The 17,234-nt window shown below is 33.4% G+C and overlaps 1 protein-coding gene across 1 annotated transcript; it reads left to right on the top strand.

The window, feature by feature from the left end:
• The first annotated feature begins 32 nt into the window (after window positions 1-32).
• LOC131538436 (pregnancy-specific beta-1-glycoprotein 7-like) lies at window positions 33-17,124 on the top strand. Its single transcript, XM_058772311.1, has 7 exons — window positions 33-270; window positions 2,313-2,413; window positions 3,484-3,779; window positions 3,880-4,119; window positions 8,400-8,693; window positions 14,163-14,456; window positions 16,096-17,124. The coding sequence occupies exons 3-7, from the start codon at window positions 3,497-3,499 to the stop codon at window positions 16,119-16,121; spliced, it is 1,137 nt and encodes a 378-aa protein (XP_058628294.1). The 5' UTR covers window positions 33-270; window positions 2,313-2,413; window positions 3,484-3,496; the 3' UTR covers window positions 16,122-17,124.
• The last annotated feature ends 110 nt before the right edge of the window (window positions 17,125-17,234 follow it).

The following is a 17,234-nucleotide window of genomic DNA, read 5'->3' as shown; positions in this document are numbered from 1 at the left end:
AGCAGCAGTAAGACTCTGCCATTACTGATTACTTGCTGTAGCTGCTGGAGATATACAATGTCAGCACCAAAGAGGCATTTCAAGTGTTGTGTTTTGGGATGCACTAACGAATATAGGAGTCTCCATAGACTCCCTCCATCTGAGCCGCTGAGGACACTGTGGTTAAGTTTCATTGTCTAAGGAAATGTCCAGGAAAAAAATCGGTAATGTCCCCAATATGTGTAGGGATCGATACCAACACTTCGTGCGCAAACATCAGCTCCAGACAAAGTAAGTACCACGCGTTTGTTTTCCAAATTTTCCTTCTGAAAGAGCTCCTTGGCACTCTGTGAGGCTAATGATGCTAAAGCTACCATCGTCTCTGCCTGTTTTCACTGGTGCTGCCCATGAATGATCGTGAATAGGAATGTGGTAGTTAAAAGTTGCATATGAAAGCAATGTGAGTCGATCGCTTGAGTTTGTTGAGCTCATAATCACGAGTAGGGAGTTATAAAGTGTGTGATAGCATGCCATGCACCATGAGACCAGCTATGTTGTTATTTTTTATCGCGCTGTGCTCCCTGTCTGTGTTATTCATAAACGCGAATTTATTATGCACAGTATAATCAGATGACAGACTTTGAAACGGAGTATGTTTTCTGTAAAGATAACAGGCTTGTACTAATACGGGAATGTTTATTTGCAAAGGCTAGCACTGCTAATGCCAGAGCTTGAGCTCTTGAAGCTCCGCCCTCTTCTCCGGGAGCACCAGCTCATTTGCATTAAAGCAACACACACAAATACAGCGCGTTTTGGCTCACACCATAAAATTGGCAATTTTAACAAGCTATAAAAAATTATCTGTCGGGTATTTTGAGCTAAAATTTCACATACGCACTCTGGGGATATCAGAGACTTATTTTACATCTTGTAAAAAGGAACATAATGGGTCCCCTTTAAGTATACCAATTCATAGTCTGCCACATCTATATTTAGTTATACTAAAGTACATACGAATAAATTGTACTTAAGTATACTATTTTTTTCACTAGGGTGAGAACAGAGAATGGTTGAATACACTTAAATTAAAATGCAGTTACAATTTTTTTTTTTTATGTCTGAAATGCTTGTTAAACTAGTTTAAATGTCTGTAATGTTGTAAACTATTCTGTATTCATCCAAATAAATTCAATTTGTCTTGTATTTTGTCCATGTGCTCTTGCTTAATAATAAATGTTCATCTTTTGATTATTGCTGTTGCCTCTAGTAATTATGTGTTTTTTTGTTTTGTTTTTTTCCAGTCCATTTTAAGCCAGCAATATAATTGTTAGGTTTATATTAATAACCTTATTAATAATATTACTATTAGTAAAGGAGAATAGCCCAGAATATGAATGCAACGGATTTGGTATTTTTAGTTTTCATTATAGCCTACCTTAAGCGTTTTATGGGGGAGAAAAGGCTTAGGCTACGTGCAGGGCGTTGGGTTCATGTTCTGGGCTAAGGTTATTAATATTAGCCTAATAATTGTATCAGCTTTATCGAATTTGGTCCTCCACGTCACTGTTTTAAAACATTAAGCCACATTAAGCGTTTTATGTCCCAAAACCGTGCCTTGAACTAAGCACTGACTTATTAATTTATTCGAGTCCAAGTTCAAAATAAAACTCTATGAACTGCTCCATTGTGAACATACGAGCTATAACCACTGCAAGCTGCAAAGTAAACGGGAAGCGTTTGTCCGAACTCAAATGGTTTTGCGAGGAAATGCAAAGTTTCTCGAGGGAACGCAAAACATTTAAAAAAAATAATAATAATTCCTCCCACCACAATGTCCTGTAAAGGGCTCCGTACAACTCAGCATGTTTGGTAAAAACATTTAACCCAACCAGCTGGGTCAAAATAACCCAGCATGTGTTCTGTCCAATATTTACCCAGCGCTATTTTGCCAAATAACCCAAGTTGGGTTGTTTTTAGCCCAACATTTTTTAGAGTGCAGAGATTGAAACGACATCACTGGAAATTTGGAAAAGATTATCGTCAGGCTGAAGGAGAAAATTCTGACAAAATGGCACTTAGAGCCAATTTATACAGCAGTCGGCCCCACTCCTTTTGGCAGGCTGAAGTGTAATTTGTTCGTGCAGCTACACGAACGTGAACAAATCAGGCTTTAGAATCAGAGTAAACAGGAGCCTACGGTGCAATGGAAGAGACTGTTCAAAAGGGGAACTGACATCTTTATTTGTTGATTCTGCAAAACTGCCAACTCCCTGATTACAAATTTTCTCTTCTCTTTTCTATTTCTCTGATCGGAAATTATTTGTCTCCTTCAGCTGATTGTGAAAAGGTTCTGGATTTGCTGTTTTCAGAAGAGCAATGAGCTGCCAATACAGTCTTGTATTTTTATTCCTCTGTGGCTTTGCTGCACTCCCTGGTAAGTTATGATTTTGTGTAGATATCTTAATAATCTGAAGTAAAAAGCCCCTTGTACCTGCATTTTAGGGATTTTACTGTTGGTCTACAATTAGATTAAAATATAAATGTAAATCACTGCAAGTCATGTTTTTATTTATTTATTTATTTTTAGTTAACTTAAAAATGTATTTGATGTAGGAACATTCACTTTTGTCGCCACCGAAGAAACACTAGTTAAGATCATTTTTAAGAGGCAGGTCAGGTAAAATACCTCTTTAAGGCAACAACTGCACTTTACAGCCATTTTGGACTGTTTTAAATGCAAATCTAGTGACAATGCAAACTGCTGAAATGAGCATTTGTGCACATCTACTGTACCTTCAATAGAATATACTTAGAAAAAGTTGAATATAAAGATAGGCTATGCAATCAAATTACAGTGGAGACCAGGGCTACAATCTTAAAATTCAGTGGTTCCATGATGAACATTTAACATCTAAGGAACCTTTTCATTCCACAGAAACGTAGTGGGAAAAGATTCTTTAGATTCATTTTCTGACTGAAAACTATAAGGTTTCAAGTCTAATAAAAGTCTTATTTAACAAATGCTTTTTTTAAACAAGCACTGATTGATTGGTTTCAAGCATCTTCAAAACTGTCTTAAAATTAAAATAACTTATGAAATTTTAGTACCTTAATATGTTGGATAAATAGGTGAACACAGATTTGAAGGAAGTGAACTGAATCATTGTACTGTATTGTCAGGGATAGCCATAGCCATAATCATGGTTTTTTTTTTTTTTTTTTTATTTATTTATTTTTTAATTCTGATGAAACACCTGTAATAGGAGTCAGTGTGTGTTAAATGACACTTACTGTTTTTTATGGTCAGTAATAGCAGAATAGAATAGTTTTGTCTAAGGTTAGTGTCTAAACACAATTTGACTTTTAAAAAGAAACCACCTTGAGTCAAGGTCCTTGAAAAATATTTATTCTCTATAATGTTTATATTTATTCCTCATAGTAAACCACATATCTGTGAATGAACCCTGTTAAGTTTTATTAAATGTTAATGTTATCCTATTACAGTCTCAACAAAGATATGTGGAAAAGAGCTACTAGAAGGAACGTCCTGCACCATCAACTGCCAAGAAGAAACATTGACAAATCTAATGAGATCAAATGGGTCCATGTCTCTAGCCATGACTTCATTCACTGGAATAATGGGAAGATCAAGAAAAACACTCTAGGTGCAAAGATGGAAGAAGATGGATCATTAACATTTGAAAGTGTTAGTCTGAAGAACAGCGGCAAATATACATACACTGTTTTTACTGCTGAAGGTTCACAGATTGATGCTGGAGAAAAGGAAATGAACGTTTATGGTAAGAGGACAAATATTCATACCATCATAATTACAATATAAGAGTGTATATTTCTACAGTAGTTCCAGTTGTAGGAAATAACCACCTATTTCTGTCTCAGCAAAGGCTCCTAAACCTACTGTGATGTTTGGCTATGATGATGGTTTCGTTAATCTCACCTGTGACACTGGAGACCGTACAGATCTGACAGTATCCTGGTATAAAGAAGGCAAAATCATCCAGAATGACAAAACACCTAAACTGCTCTTGACATCTGCTCAAGTACAGGAGAATAAACCGTACTCATGCAGCGTAAGCAATCCTGTCAGCAATGAGCAAAGTGACAGCGTTACAGTATCACGTAAGTCATTTTAATTTCACATGCTTCTCATTCTTCAATGTATTGACTGTTATAAATATTTAATATTTATCTTTTTTTTTAAATGCTCTTCAACAATCTAACTCATGATCTTTTGTGCTTTTTAATAGATCTGACCTTAAATACTGATGTTAAAAAAGCCTAACATGTTCAGGCAGAATGAATTATCTATAAAATGACTGTTTGCCTTTTCACAATTTCACTTTTGTTTCATATTCGCACTGGTTGTTGGTTTGGCTGTTTCCTGTTTTTACTGCATAAAACAATGACAATAATATAGCTGCAAGCAGCGATGGCAGGCCCAAGCCGTCAGCGCAACCGCCACGCCGGTGGCATCATGAAAACTGTGCCCAGCGGGCACATGCATTACAGTAACCTTCTGGCAGTCTTGTTTTGATGGATACAGCAATGAAAGGGTTAATCAAAACTATCAAGACTGCGAGACACACACACACACACATACACACAACAATATTTAAAATTTTGGTAACACTTTCAATAAGGTTTCAGTTATTAACATTAAATATATTAATTAATATCAACAATAATTATGTAGCTTTTATTAATGTTAGTCTCTATTCTCTCTTTCTCTCACACACAAACTCACACATAAAGAACAATGTAAATCTTTTGTAACACTTTTCAATAGGTTTTTATTTTTTAACATTATATAAGTTAACATTAAGTTAGAATGAACAATAATTTTATAGCATTTACGAATCTTGGTTAATGATATGTTCAAAATTGACTACTACATTATTCATTAAAATTTCTGGTTAATGTACATCAGTTACAGTACCATGAACTAACATAAAGATTTTTTTACAAACACAAATAAATATAGTAAAACATATGTTGTTCATACTTAGTTTGTTAGTTTTGAATTAACTAATGTTAAAAACTGTTCTTTAACTATACTAGTTAACATGAACAAATATTACATAATATTTATTACTGTTAATTAATGTTATGTTAAAATGTATTAATACATTATTAAAATTTAAAGTTGTATCTTAACATTAGTTTATGTTCTGTGAATTAAAATAAAGTAATATTTTTAATGTTAGTGTTAACTAACATTAAATGAGATGAAAAAATTATTTTAAATTATATTGTTCCTTTTTAGTTCATGTTAATTAATATAATAACTTATGTTAACCAAAGAGACCTTAATGTAAATTGTAACCAATACTTTTTATATTCTATAACTATTAAAAAATAAAATAAATGAAAAATAAAAAACATTTATATATATATATATATATATATATATATATATATATATATATATATATATAAGAATACTGGCACTACAGAACCTTTCAGCTGATTCTATGCATTATTTTTCATTCTGATACAGAAACAGGCAGCTCATGAAAAATAAGGTCATGCCTCCATCTGGTGGTCATCTTTGGTATTACACTCTTGGTATTAACTAACATTAAATAAGATTAATAAATTATCTTAAAATATATTGTTCCTTTTTAGTTCATGTTAATTAATGTAATAACTTATGTTAATCAGAGACCTTAATGCAAATTGTTACCAATACTTTTTATATTCTATAACTATTTTAAAAAGTATCTAATAATACATATATATATGTGTGTGTGTGTGTGTGTGTATATATGTAAAAGAATATTGACAGTACAGATCGTTTCAGCTGATTCTATGCATTATTTTTCATTCTGATAGAAAGACAGGCAGAACTGCCAGCTCAGACAACTCATGAAAATTAAGGTCATGCCTCCATCTGGTGGTCATCCTTGGTATTACATTCTTCACCTTTAAACCAATTTCAGTGATAGTTTTAATTGTTTTGTGGCCCCTGAGCATGATACATTTTTGAAACTAAGCATGTTTCCTCAGAATGACTTGTTATATTTATGTAAAAAGTTTTGAAGTGTTTGGAATCTGCACTTTAAAGATATAAGAAAATTACTGCTATTTGTTTTACTGTTACTTTAATAAATCACCATTACCACACCGTTCGAGATATCCTAAACCCGTCCGCAATTTAAAATCTTCAGTATATTGGCATCATTTTGACAAAGTTTGGTGTGAACTACTTGTTTCTACTTGGAGGAGTATGAGTTTATTTACAGCCTGTTTTCTCAAAAAACAAATATTAGAATAAAAATAGCCGACTTCCTGTTGGTCGTAGCTAATGACTGTAAATTAGAAAGTTGTCCGGCTTAATAAGAACAATTTATGTACCGAGTTTGGTGTCTGTAGCTAAAACTAACCCCCAAACTTTTGACAAAAGGTGGCGCTATAGAGTGCCTCTTCCACGCCCATTTATGAGCTTTTGTTGGTGTCTAACTATCATTAATACGGATATGTGTATTGAGTTTCATGGAATTCTAAGCATGTTATCTGCCTCAAAATAACCGGAAAAAAATATTCAACTTTGACATATTACCACGGCAACAATATTTTAGATATCAATATTCCCTTCACAGTTTTACATCGGTCGTGTTTTGTCATTATTCTGATGAAGTTTGAAGCAAATCAGGTAAAAATAAGATGCTGAATTCAAAGCATTTTGAAAACGACACATTTCCTGGTGCCAGTTGGTGGCGCTATAACTTTTACTCATAATAGTCACATCTATTCGATCGGCATCGCACAACAAACAAATCCCTGATGTTTGATCAAAATCAGACAATATATGTGGATGTTATTAGACATTTCCTGTCTCTCATTTTTCGCCATAATTCATCACCCTGCCACGGGCAAACCGTTTGAGATATCAAAAATCCCTCCGCAATTTAGCATCCCCAATGTCTTGAGATCATGTTCACCGAGTTTGGTGGCAATCGTATGGAAGTCCTCAGAGGAGTATATCAAATTCCAGAGCGTGTGCTTTTCAAACAGCCCTATATAGCCGACTTCCTGTTGGGCGGAGCCTATGACATAGAGAGCGAAAATTGGTCGGCTCAATGAGATCTATATGTGTACCGAGTTTCATTTGAATACGTGCAAGTATGTGTGAGCTACAGATCAAGTTTTCAGACTGTGTTCTAGGGGTCGCTGTAGAGCCCCCGTGCCACGCCCGGGTCCCAGCCTCTGCGGCGTCCTAATGACCGCAGATTCCAACGTGTGTGCAAATTTTCAAGAGTTTTTGAGCACGTTAAGGCCCCCAAAACCCCCGGATAGTCGAAAAAAAAAAAAAAAAAGAATCCTGAAGGAAACAATAGGGCCCTGCGCCATTCTGGCTTGGACCCTAAAAACAACAGTATTTTCCAAAAACACATTGACTGTGCAGTATTAACAGTATTAAACTGTGTACTGATATCTCAGGACATTAAAAACATATTTTATATTGCTAGTCAAAAAGTTTGTCAAAAGTTACATTTATTTACATAAAAAAACAAATGAACTTGTTGAGGTAACTCAAAAGTAATCACTTAATACAACTGCACATTTTAATTTGAATAAACTTTAACATTTTAAAGCAGCACAAAGACTTTAAACATCAATTGTATGTTTGTTTGTTTTTTTTACATTTTTATTGTTATTATCAAAGTTGAGAGAGCAAAATAAATAGGCTTATTAACTTAAAAAAACAAAAAAAAGGAGAACACGCTTCCTTTTTGTTGATGTCAAAGGTTGAGCATTCGTTCGAACTCGGTAGTATTTGAAATAATCAACATGTTTGACATTCCCTCATTTTTGGAAGGAACAAAACTATGCAGAGTAAATGAATATACAACCCAGAATACATTAAAAATGATTTATACACTTAAAATGAGGAGTGAATTCAGTCAAGTGTGTCCAAAGGTTTGACTTGCATTGTCTCATGAAATAATGTTGGCCCATATAGTGTATTATGCATGATGGCGTTTTTGGAATTTCTAACAGTTAAAATAGATGTTTTTTTGTTATTAATTGCATTACATTGCATCAACAACTTTCTTTTGAAACATTTATTTTATAGCTGTCTCACAGAGAATCTGTATCTCAGTTGGTTTTGAGTCAAAAGTCTTATTTAACAAATGCCAATTCAATCAAGCACTGATTTGTTGGTTTTAAACATCTCGTTCAAAAGTGTCTTAAATGTAAAATTGTATTTTTTTTGTGAAATTCAATTATGGTGAACACAGATTTCAACTGAATCATTGTATTGTATTTTCAGAATAGTTCATATTATTCAAAATATTTATTCTCTATAATGTTTATGTTTATTCCTTATAGTAAACCACATATGAGTGCATGAACCCTGTTGAGTTTTATTAAATGCTAATATTGTCTTATTACAGTCTTAAAGACCTGCGGAAAAATGCAACTAGAGAGAACGTCCTGCACCATCAAGCTGCCAACAAAAAACTATGAAAAACCTAATGAGATCATATGGATCCATCTCTCTAGTGGTGACTTTATTCTCAGGAACAAAGGGAAGATCAGGACAAACACTCCAGATCTAACAGTGGAAGAAGATGGATCACTAACATTTCACAGTGCTAGTCTGAACAACACCGGCAAATATAGATACACTGTTTTTAATGCTGAAGGAACACAAATTGATGCTGGAGAAAAGGAAATTAACGTTTACGGTAAGAGGACAAATATTCATACCATCATAATTACAAAATAAGAGTGTATATTTAGTTCCAGTAGTAGGAAATAACCATCATGTTTCTGTGACCGCAAAGGCTCATAAACCTACTGTGATTTAATTTATGATATATACCATGAATAATGCCCTCGAATGCACTAAAAGTCCTCATGTCTCTTTCCAGGTTTGTTTTCAAACAGATGCTGTAAAATGTAATTGCTAAGAAATATACACATATATTACTATAATGATATGTAACGCGTCTTTAATAGAAGGAGGATCTTTAGCTTATTTAGTTATTCATGGTATGTTAAAAGTAATTTGTTAATGCTTTTACACTTTTAAATTTCCTTTTAATGACCGATGGTTGAAGGGTGAGTAAAATAATGTTACCCCATTGTACCCAGTATTTGAAAATGCTTATGGCATAAGAAAAAAGGTGGATAGGCCTCGGGCTCTGAGGCGAGGCCTCCATAACCGTAACATCCCCTATAGGCTAGTCCACCATCAAGGCAGGCAGCAAAATACTAGCCTCATTATTCATTGGATAGAGGCAATGAATAATAGATACTCATCTGCAATCAAACCAATTAATGTTGCAATTTCAAAGTGGGTGCCACCTTCTGAATGTTTGGCGTACACTCTAAAAAAATGATGGGTTAAATACAACCCAGTGCTGGGTAAATATTGGACAGAACACATGCTGGGTTGTTTTCAACCAACAGTTGGGTCAAATGTTTAACCCAACCGCTGGGTCGTGCATATTTTACCCAGCGCTGGGTTGTATTTAACCCAGCATTTTTTAGAGTGTAATGAACACATCCTTCAAGCCCTGCGAAGCAAAAGGCTAAATATAGGCACTAATGCAGGTGTGTGAGTTGTCGTTCATCTATTTTGGAGTGATTGAACTGTATTCTAAATACAAGATATGTACGACTTAATGCAGCACTGCGCAGACGGATCGGCGACTGACTTGAAGCAGTGCATGCTGGTTAGAAATTTTGTCTGACTTGAGACAGCGCTGACTGAAAAAAAGCACATATACCCCCACTTTATTGATATTTAAATAGTATATGTTTATGTTGAACTTCATTCTTAAAAAGATGGCGCTGCAGTAGGCCTATATAAAAAGTGTTTGTTGCTCATGAAAACGTTTCTGAAACATCTGTGTATTTGACAAATATTGCATTTTATTTACTTAATCTGTGATCGTGTATCTGCGAGAGCAGAAAGTGTACGACTTGATGTCTCAGCTTTCTATTCCGTTCCCCCAATTTAAAGCGACAAGTCTCGCCGATAGGTCTGCGCAATACTGCATGAAGTCAAACACACCTATTAATTTCTGTCGTTCTGTCGATCAGCATCATTTTCATACCATGGAAGAGGATTAGGGCCAAGCAATAATTAAAAAAAATAAAACCATCTCGAGATTAAAGTCATTATAATGCATGATTAAACTTGCATGAAAAATGTCAAAATAAAATTCATTCATTAAATTAAATTAAACTCATTAAATTTCGAGAATAAAGTTTTTGTGCTTCACGAGTTCACCCTTACATATAATCTGATTGAGCAAATAGTAAGCATATTTTGCATTCTGTCCTGAGGGAGGGCTCCAAACTCAGAATATAGCCCGAACCCAGAGAACTCCCCCTATCCCTAAATGGGATGAGAACAGATTATGAGAAAGGAGTTGGGGTGGAGGAGGGATGCCGGAAAACTGTCGTGGGACAGAGGTAAGTTGGCTGTGCCGTAGTGCTGTCAAACGATTAATTGCATCCAAAATAAAAGTTTTTACATAATATGTGTGTACTAATATATATTTATTATGTGTATATATAAATACACACATGCATGTGTATATATTTAGAAAATATTTACATGTATTCACATGCATAATGTGTGTATTTATATATACATAATAAATATACACAGTACACATATATATATTTTGTAAACAAAAACTTGTTCGTGATTAATGTTTGACAGCACTAATATATATATATATATATATATATATAGGATGATTAACTAGACGAGTTCCACCTGTGCCGAATTGGTTGATTATCTGATCGTGTTCCTCCTGAATCTTGTTAAAAGTGGGTTAAGTGATTTCTGGTGGCCAATGTTGACATTTGAAATCACAAACAAACACACCCCTACCACAAAAGGGTTTCGCCCCTATTTTGATAGCTCAAGGACAGGACTGTCGCGTTCAGTGTAGACGAGGTGTAAGCCTTCTTTTGTTCCGCAGAAGTTTTTCCACCGCCATCTCTATCTTTCTGTCATCATTCTGCTCGGTTAATGTCCACTATGTGCACTGATGAGTGCTCTCTCCTCTGCATCATGAGTAGACACGCGCCTTACTGCTGACTGGCTACAAGTTTGTTTTGGTACTGGGCCCGACTCAAGTTTTTGAAAAAATGCATACCCCACCTTTTATAAAACATCATTGAGAAAAAGCACATTCAATTTTGAGAAAAAAAAGTTGAAATTAAATGTTAAGAACAAACTTGTTAAATTACATATTCTATGAACACATTTCTTTAGTATAAATCGAAATGCACAAACTGCATGCTTATAACAAAATTGTCTGTAATTTGCCCTATAGCCTATTTCATTACTCCCTTATATTACATGCAATATGCCCAGGGGTGGATTAGTAATTTGGGGGCCAAAAGCAATTTTTAGGTACGGGGCCCCAACTGTCATGGATCACTTGGGGGGAAAAATATTGAAGATCCAAGTGCAGTTTAATAATCAAAGACAAAGATTCAAAACAGGGCAACAAGCAGAAAACAAAGGCAAAAGGTAATCCAACACAGAGTAACAGAAAACAATACTACAGCAACCAAGGACACGCAGAACACGGTATATAAAGGGGAACTAATAAGACAATAACACACAGCTGGAAACAATGAGACCGAATACATAGAGCAAAGGGTGATGGGAAATTAAGTCCAGAACAAACACACAATAATCCAGAAGGAGTGCCCTCTGGTGGCTGTCATGGGCACTCCAGCAGATGGCTGTTACACCAACACAATAACTATACGCTCTTTTACGCATAACCCTTATTTTGCTCGCTTTCTCTCTCCTAGTTTATAGTTTATTTACCTCTTCACAACTTAAATAATTAGTCAGCCTGATGTTGTTCTAAATCTATTTTAGGCTACTGTTTTTTTTTTTTTGTTGTTGTTGTTTTTTTCCGAATCACAACAGAAGGCATTATAAAAAAAAAAAAAAAATGCTTGCACTTGTCCATTTAAGGAATTGTAACGTTCTTCAATCTTTTTACAAAAAGGATTCAAATGTCATAAAATTATCCCATGCAACTATTTCTGTATTCCAAGTGTTCTTAAGGCATACGGGTAGGGTTTGCAGAGAAACAAATCAAAAATGCAATCTACTATTAAGCTACTATTAAAAATTGTAGTTATAACATAATCCATTACATTACTCATTTTAGGTAATATAATCAGACTACTTTTAGATTACTTTTGACTTTACACATTTATCACATTGATTTAAATAGGATAATATTGTACCATATTGCTATAAAAATACAAAGAGAAAGAAAATATATTCCATTCGTTATTATAAACAACGTGAGGTACGTGAAACATTACATTATCTCAAGGTTTCCCAAACTGGAGTTTGTGAAGGAACTGCAGGGGGTTTGTGAGTTTAAAGAGAAAAAAGAATTAGGGAGAATCAATAAATTATGAATAATGTATTGCTATTGTGTCAATAATATGCAAACATGTAGTAATTTAACAAAAAGTAACTGTAGTCTGATATGAGTACTTTAAAAGGGTATATAATGTAATTGCATGTATTGAATTTTTGGAATCTGATTGAGTAATCTAGATCACATGTAATCATGTAAAGTTTGTCAAAAGTTACACTTATTCACTGTTAAAAAAAAATGAACTTATTGCGATAACTCAAAAGTTGTCACTTATTGCAACTGCACATTTTAATTTGAATAAACTTAAAATTTCAGGGCTGCAAAAAAGACTTTTAAAATTAATTTATTATTTTTTACAGTGTTCTTTATTCCACATAAAATTCTCAAAACTATGAAATAACACAAACGGAAGTCTGGGAATTATGTGCTGATCAAAAAAGTTAAGATAGAAAAATAAATAGGATAAGACACTTAATTTTGTTGATGTCAAAGGTTGTGCATTCGTTCAAACTCAATGGCGTTTGAGATTGTCAATGTTTAACATTCCCTTATTTTTGGAAGGAACAAAACTATGTAAATAAACACACAACCCAGAATACATTAAAAATGATTTATACATTTGGAATGAGAAGTAAATTCAATCAAGTGTGTCCAAAAGTTTGACTTGCATTGTCTCATGAAATAATGTTGGCCCATATAGTGTATTATGCATGATGTTTTTTGTAATTAATTTCATGACATCTGTTCTTGTCTTGTCATGTAAAGGCCCAGGTCTTAAACCAGTTGAACATTTAACATCCAAGGAACCTTTTCATTCCACAAATACATAGAGGAAAAATATAGTCTATTAAAATGTTCTTCACACTAAGAAAAAAAATAGTTCTGACTGAAAATGGTATGGACTGAAATGTTCTTTCGTGAACCAAAATGTTTTGTTGTTGTTTTTTCTAAGGCATCAACATGAAAACACTTATTTTGAAACATTTATTTTATAGCTGTCTGACAGAGAATCTGTATCTCAGTTGGTTTTGAGTCAAAAGTATTATTTAGCAAATGCCAATTCAATCAAGCACTGATTTGTTGGTTTTAAACATCTCATTCAAAATTGTCTTATTTTTTTGTATGTGAACAGATTTGAACTGAATTATTGTATTGTGTTTTCAGAATAGTTCATATTATTCAAAATATGTATTCTCTATAATATTTGTTTATTCCTTAGTAAGCCACATGTGGTTTACTAAGGAATAAACATAAATATTATAGAGAATAAATATTTTGAATAATATGACCCTGGACGACAAAACCAGTCTTATGTATAAATCTCAATTTTGAAAAATTGACACTTATTTATTCATCTGAAAGCTGAATAAATAATTTTTCCATTGATGTATGGTTTGTTAGGATCGGACAATATTTGTCGGAGATATTTGAAAATCTGGAATCTGAGGGTGCAAAAAAATCTAAATATTGAGAAAATCACCTTTAAAGTTGTCCAAATGAAGTTCTTAGCAATGCATATTACTAATCAAAAATGAAGTTTTGATATATTTACGGTAAGAAATTTACAAAATATCTTCATGGAACATGATCTTTACTTAATATCCTAATGATTTTTGGCATAAAATAAAAATGGATAATTTTGACCCATACAATGTATTGTTGGCTATTGCTACAAATATACCCCAGCGACTTAAGACTGGTTTTGTGGTCCAGGGTCACATATGAGTGCATGAACTTTGTTGAGTTTTATTAAGTGCTAATATCATCTTATTACAGTCTTAAAGACCTGCGGAAAAGAGCTGCTAGAGGGAACGTCCTGCACCATCAAGCTGCCAACAAAAAACTATGAAAAACCTAATGAGATCATATGGATCCATCTCTCTAGTGGTGACTTTATTCTCAGGAACAAAGGGAAGATCAGGACAAACATTCCAGATCTAACAGTGGAAGAAGATGGATCACTAACATTTCACAGTGCTAGTCTGAACAACACCGGCAAATATAGATACACTGTTTTTAATGCTGAAGGTTCACAGATTGTTGCTGGAGAAAAGGAAATTAATGTTTACGGTAAGAAGACAAATATTCATACCATCATAATTACAATATAAGAGTGTGTATTTAGTTCCACTAGTAGAATCATGTTTCTGTCACAGCAAAGACTCCTAAACCTACTTTATATTAGTAATAATAATAGTCATATAAATAATTATAAATTACTGAATGAACCTATAAGGATATATTCACTATAAATTTCACTATAAAGATATCAAAACTATAAATTTGTCATAATTAACCAGCAAACAACAGGAAGGCCTTTTCCCACAATTTCGTGTAAAAACATATGTATCAGATTCTAGTAAACAGATCTAAAACCAGATTTAAACAAGCTCCTCCTAATATCCTGTATACAGGCCAATGCTGTGACCATAGAGGGACCAATTGTTTAGTACAACAAAAAAAGAGAAAAGGTGAAGGAGGTCTAATTCTAGTTCTCATGTTCTTCTAGTACTCAGAAGAACACAGGAAACCACTAACCAAGCAACACACTTCACTCTTATTTTCATCTCTAATACACTGTAAAAATCAGAAGTTAAGAATTTAATAGTTCAAGGCAACTGGCTTCAGGAGATCTTTTTAGTTTTCTCAACTTTTTGTAGTAGAATCTGAATTCATCAAGTTGAGAACTTGTTACATTCTGTTAGGAATACATTAAACATTTTCAGATTTATTTATAATTTAGTAAATATTATGTAAATAAATATGCAATCCACTGTAGTGTTATTTAAAGTCTTTAAATGAAATATTGTGAATTCATGTATAGCCTTTTGGAAATATTGATATTGGATTAACATGGCATTGGCCAAAAATCCACAACCACTGCATATAATAGATCAACTCTACAGTCTTGTACAGTCCACATCAGGGTTTCCCAGTTGGGGGTTTCTGAATTAATGAAAAGTTAATTAAACCAAATGTCAAATTAAAACGGGGAAGAACAATTATTCAAAATAAAATTTTAAAATTTTGATATAGATTGATATAGTATTTATAAATTATAAGTGTTTTCATAGGAGATGCAATGTTCCATGCAAATTACAATAATAATATATGAAAAAATATATATTTATATTATCATTTTATTTTTTTGCCAAGTCGTGCAGGCCTAAGAGTTTTAAAACGCAAACAAAATGAAACGCTTAAAAAATATAAATGCAAAATATAACTGTCACGTGTGTGTGTGTGTTGTCATCGGAGGAAAACACGGAGACGAGGGAGTATCACGTTTAACACAATCTTTAATAATAAACTTCAGAAACAAGGAACATACAAACACATTGACGATCTAAGATGGAACACAGAGGTCAGGGAACACAGGACTTATAAACACACGGAAATCAAAGGAGGAGAACTGAAACAGGTGGGGAACAATCAAGCACGGCTGGGGACTAATAAACTCATAAACACTTAACGAGGACAGGAACTCCAAATATGGTCACAAGAGGAGGGGAAAACACAGGACATGGAGACACAGTCTGACAATAACACAAAAAATACTGCCATGTGACCATTTACCAACATCAAATGAACCATGAACATGCAAATTTGTTGTTAAATTATTGAAATATTAACTCACAGGGTAAATATTTGACTATTTTAACATCTGAAAATGGCATTTTTTAAACATCTTGTCTTTGATATCTTTCAGATAAGAAAGAGCCCATGGAGTTCTGAGGAATCTTCAAGCTCCAGATTCTACCAAAACTGATCCAAACGCTCTTTACAGAGTGATGTAATTCATACTTCCATTTGACAGATGATCCAATGTTACTTTTTTTGGTTCATCCCTTTCTAACAGAAATAAATTAAACAGTAGTGGCAGAATTATTGGCACCCTTAATAAATATGATCAAAGGCTGTGAAAAAAAATAAATCTGTATTGTTTATCCTTTTGCGCTTGCATTCAAATAAATAAATATTTAAAAAACACAAAAAATCTAATCTTTTAACAAGTAAAACAAATGACAGTGGGGGGAAATCACTTTATGAAAGTTTTTCTCTAATACACTTTAATCCACAATTATTGGTACCCCTAGGAATTATTGTAAAATATCTCTGTAGCATATTCCCATTCATATTAACAATTTTAGCACACCAGGGTGACTACAAACATTAAATTATCCAGCCATGGCTTCCTGTTTCATAGGATTATAATTATGAGAAGCACAAAGACCAAATTCACTTCAGAAAAGTCTGAAATAAATAAAATAAAGTAATAATTTTTTTTCTTCTATTTTTAAACATGTGTTTTGCTTCAAGAGAGCAATCATACATTTCTGATGTGTTTTAATTTCTTTCATTTTTTTTCATTCATAATCATTTATCATTGAATTGTGTTATTACATTTAATCATATAGTCATTTATAATAATCATTATAGTCATTTATGTACTCATTCCATTGATTCGTTTATTGATTGGTCATTCATACATTGTTTTTTTTTTTTATATTATTTTTTCATTGTTATTTAGTCTCATGACTGTGGTTTCAATGGCTGTTTGTCTTCATTAATAAGAGATAAGAGGGAATGTTTATGGAGATTTAAGGTTTATGGGATGTTGTTGTGAAGAGGTTTGGTGTAACGTTACTTGTTGGATTTGTGCTGGTCAGACGAAGTCTGAGCATTGAAACATACGCAACTAAGATTATTCAATAAACTCTGCTACTTTTTATCATCACTTTGTCTCCTGCTTCTGCTCTTCACTGGATTTGTTCCTGATAGATGACTGTTAATAGAGTGTTGGGGATAAAAAAGCACCCCATATACAGTACACAATCAAATACACTG

Source organism: Onychostoma macrolepis, chromosome 01 (assembly GCF_012432095.1).
Source record: "Onychostoma macrolepis isolate SWU-2019 chromosome 01, ASM1243209v1, whole genome shotgun sequence".
Lineage (NCBI taxonomy): Eukaryota > Metazoa > Chordata > Actinopteri > Cypriniformes > Cyprinidae > Onychostoma > Onychostoma macrolepis.
The sequence above is the reverse complement of the archived record's forward strand: the minus strand, read 5'-3'. Positions and strand labels throughout refer to the sequence as shown.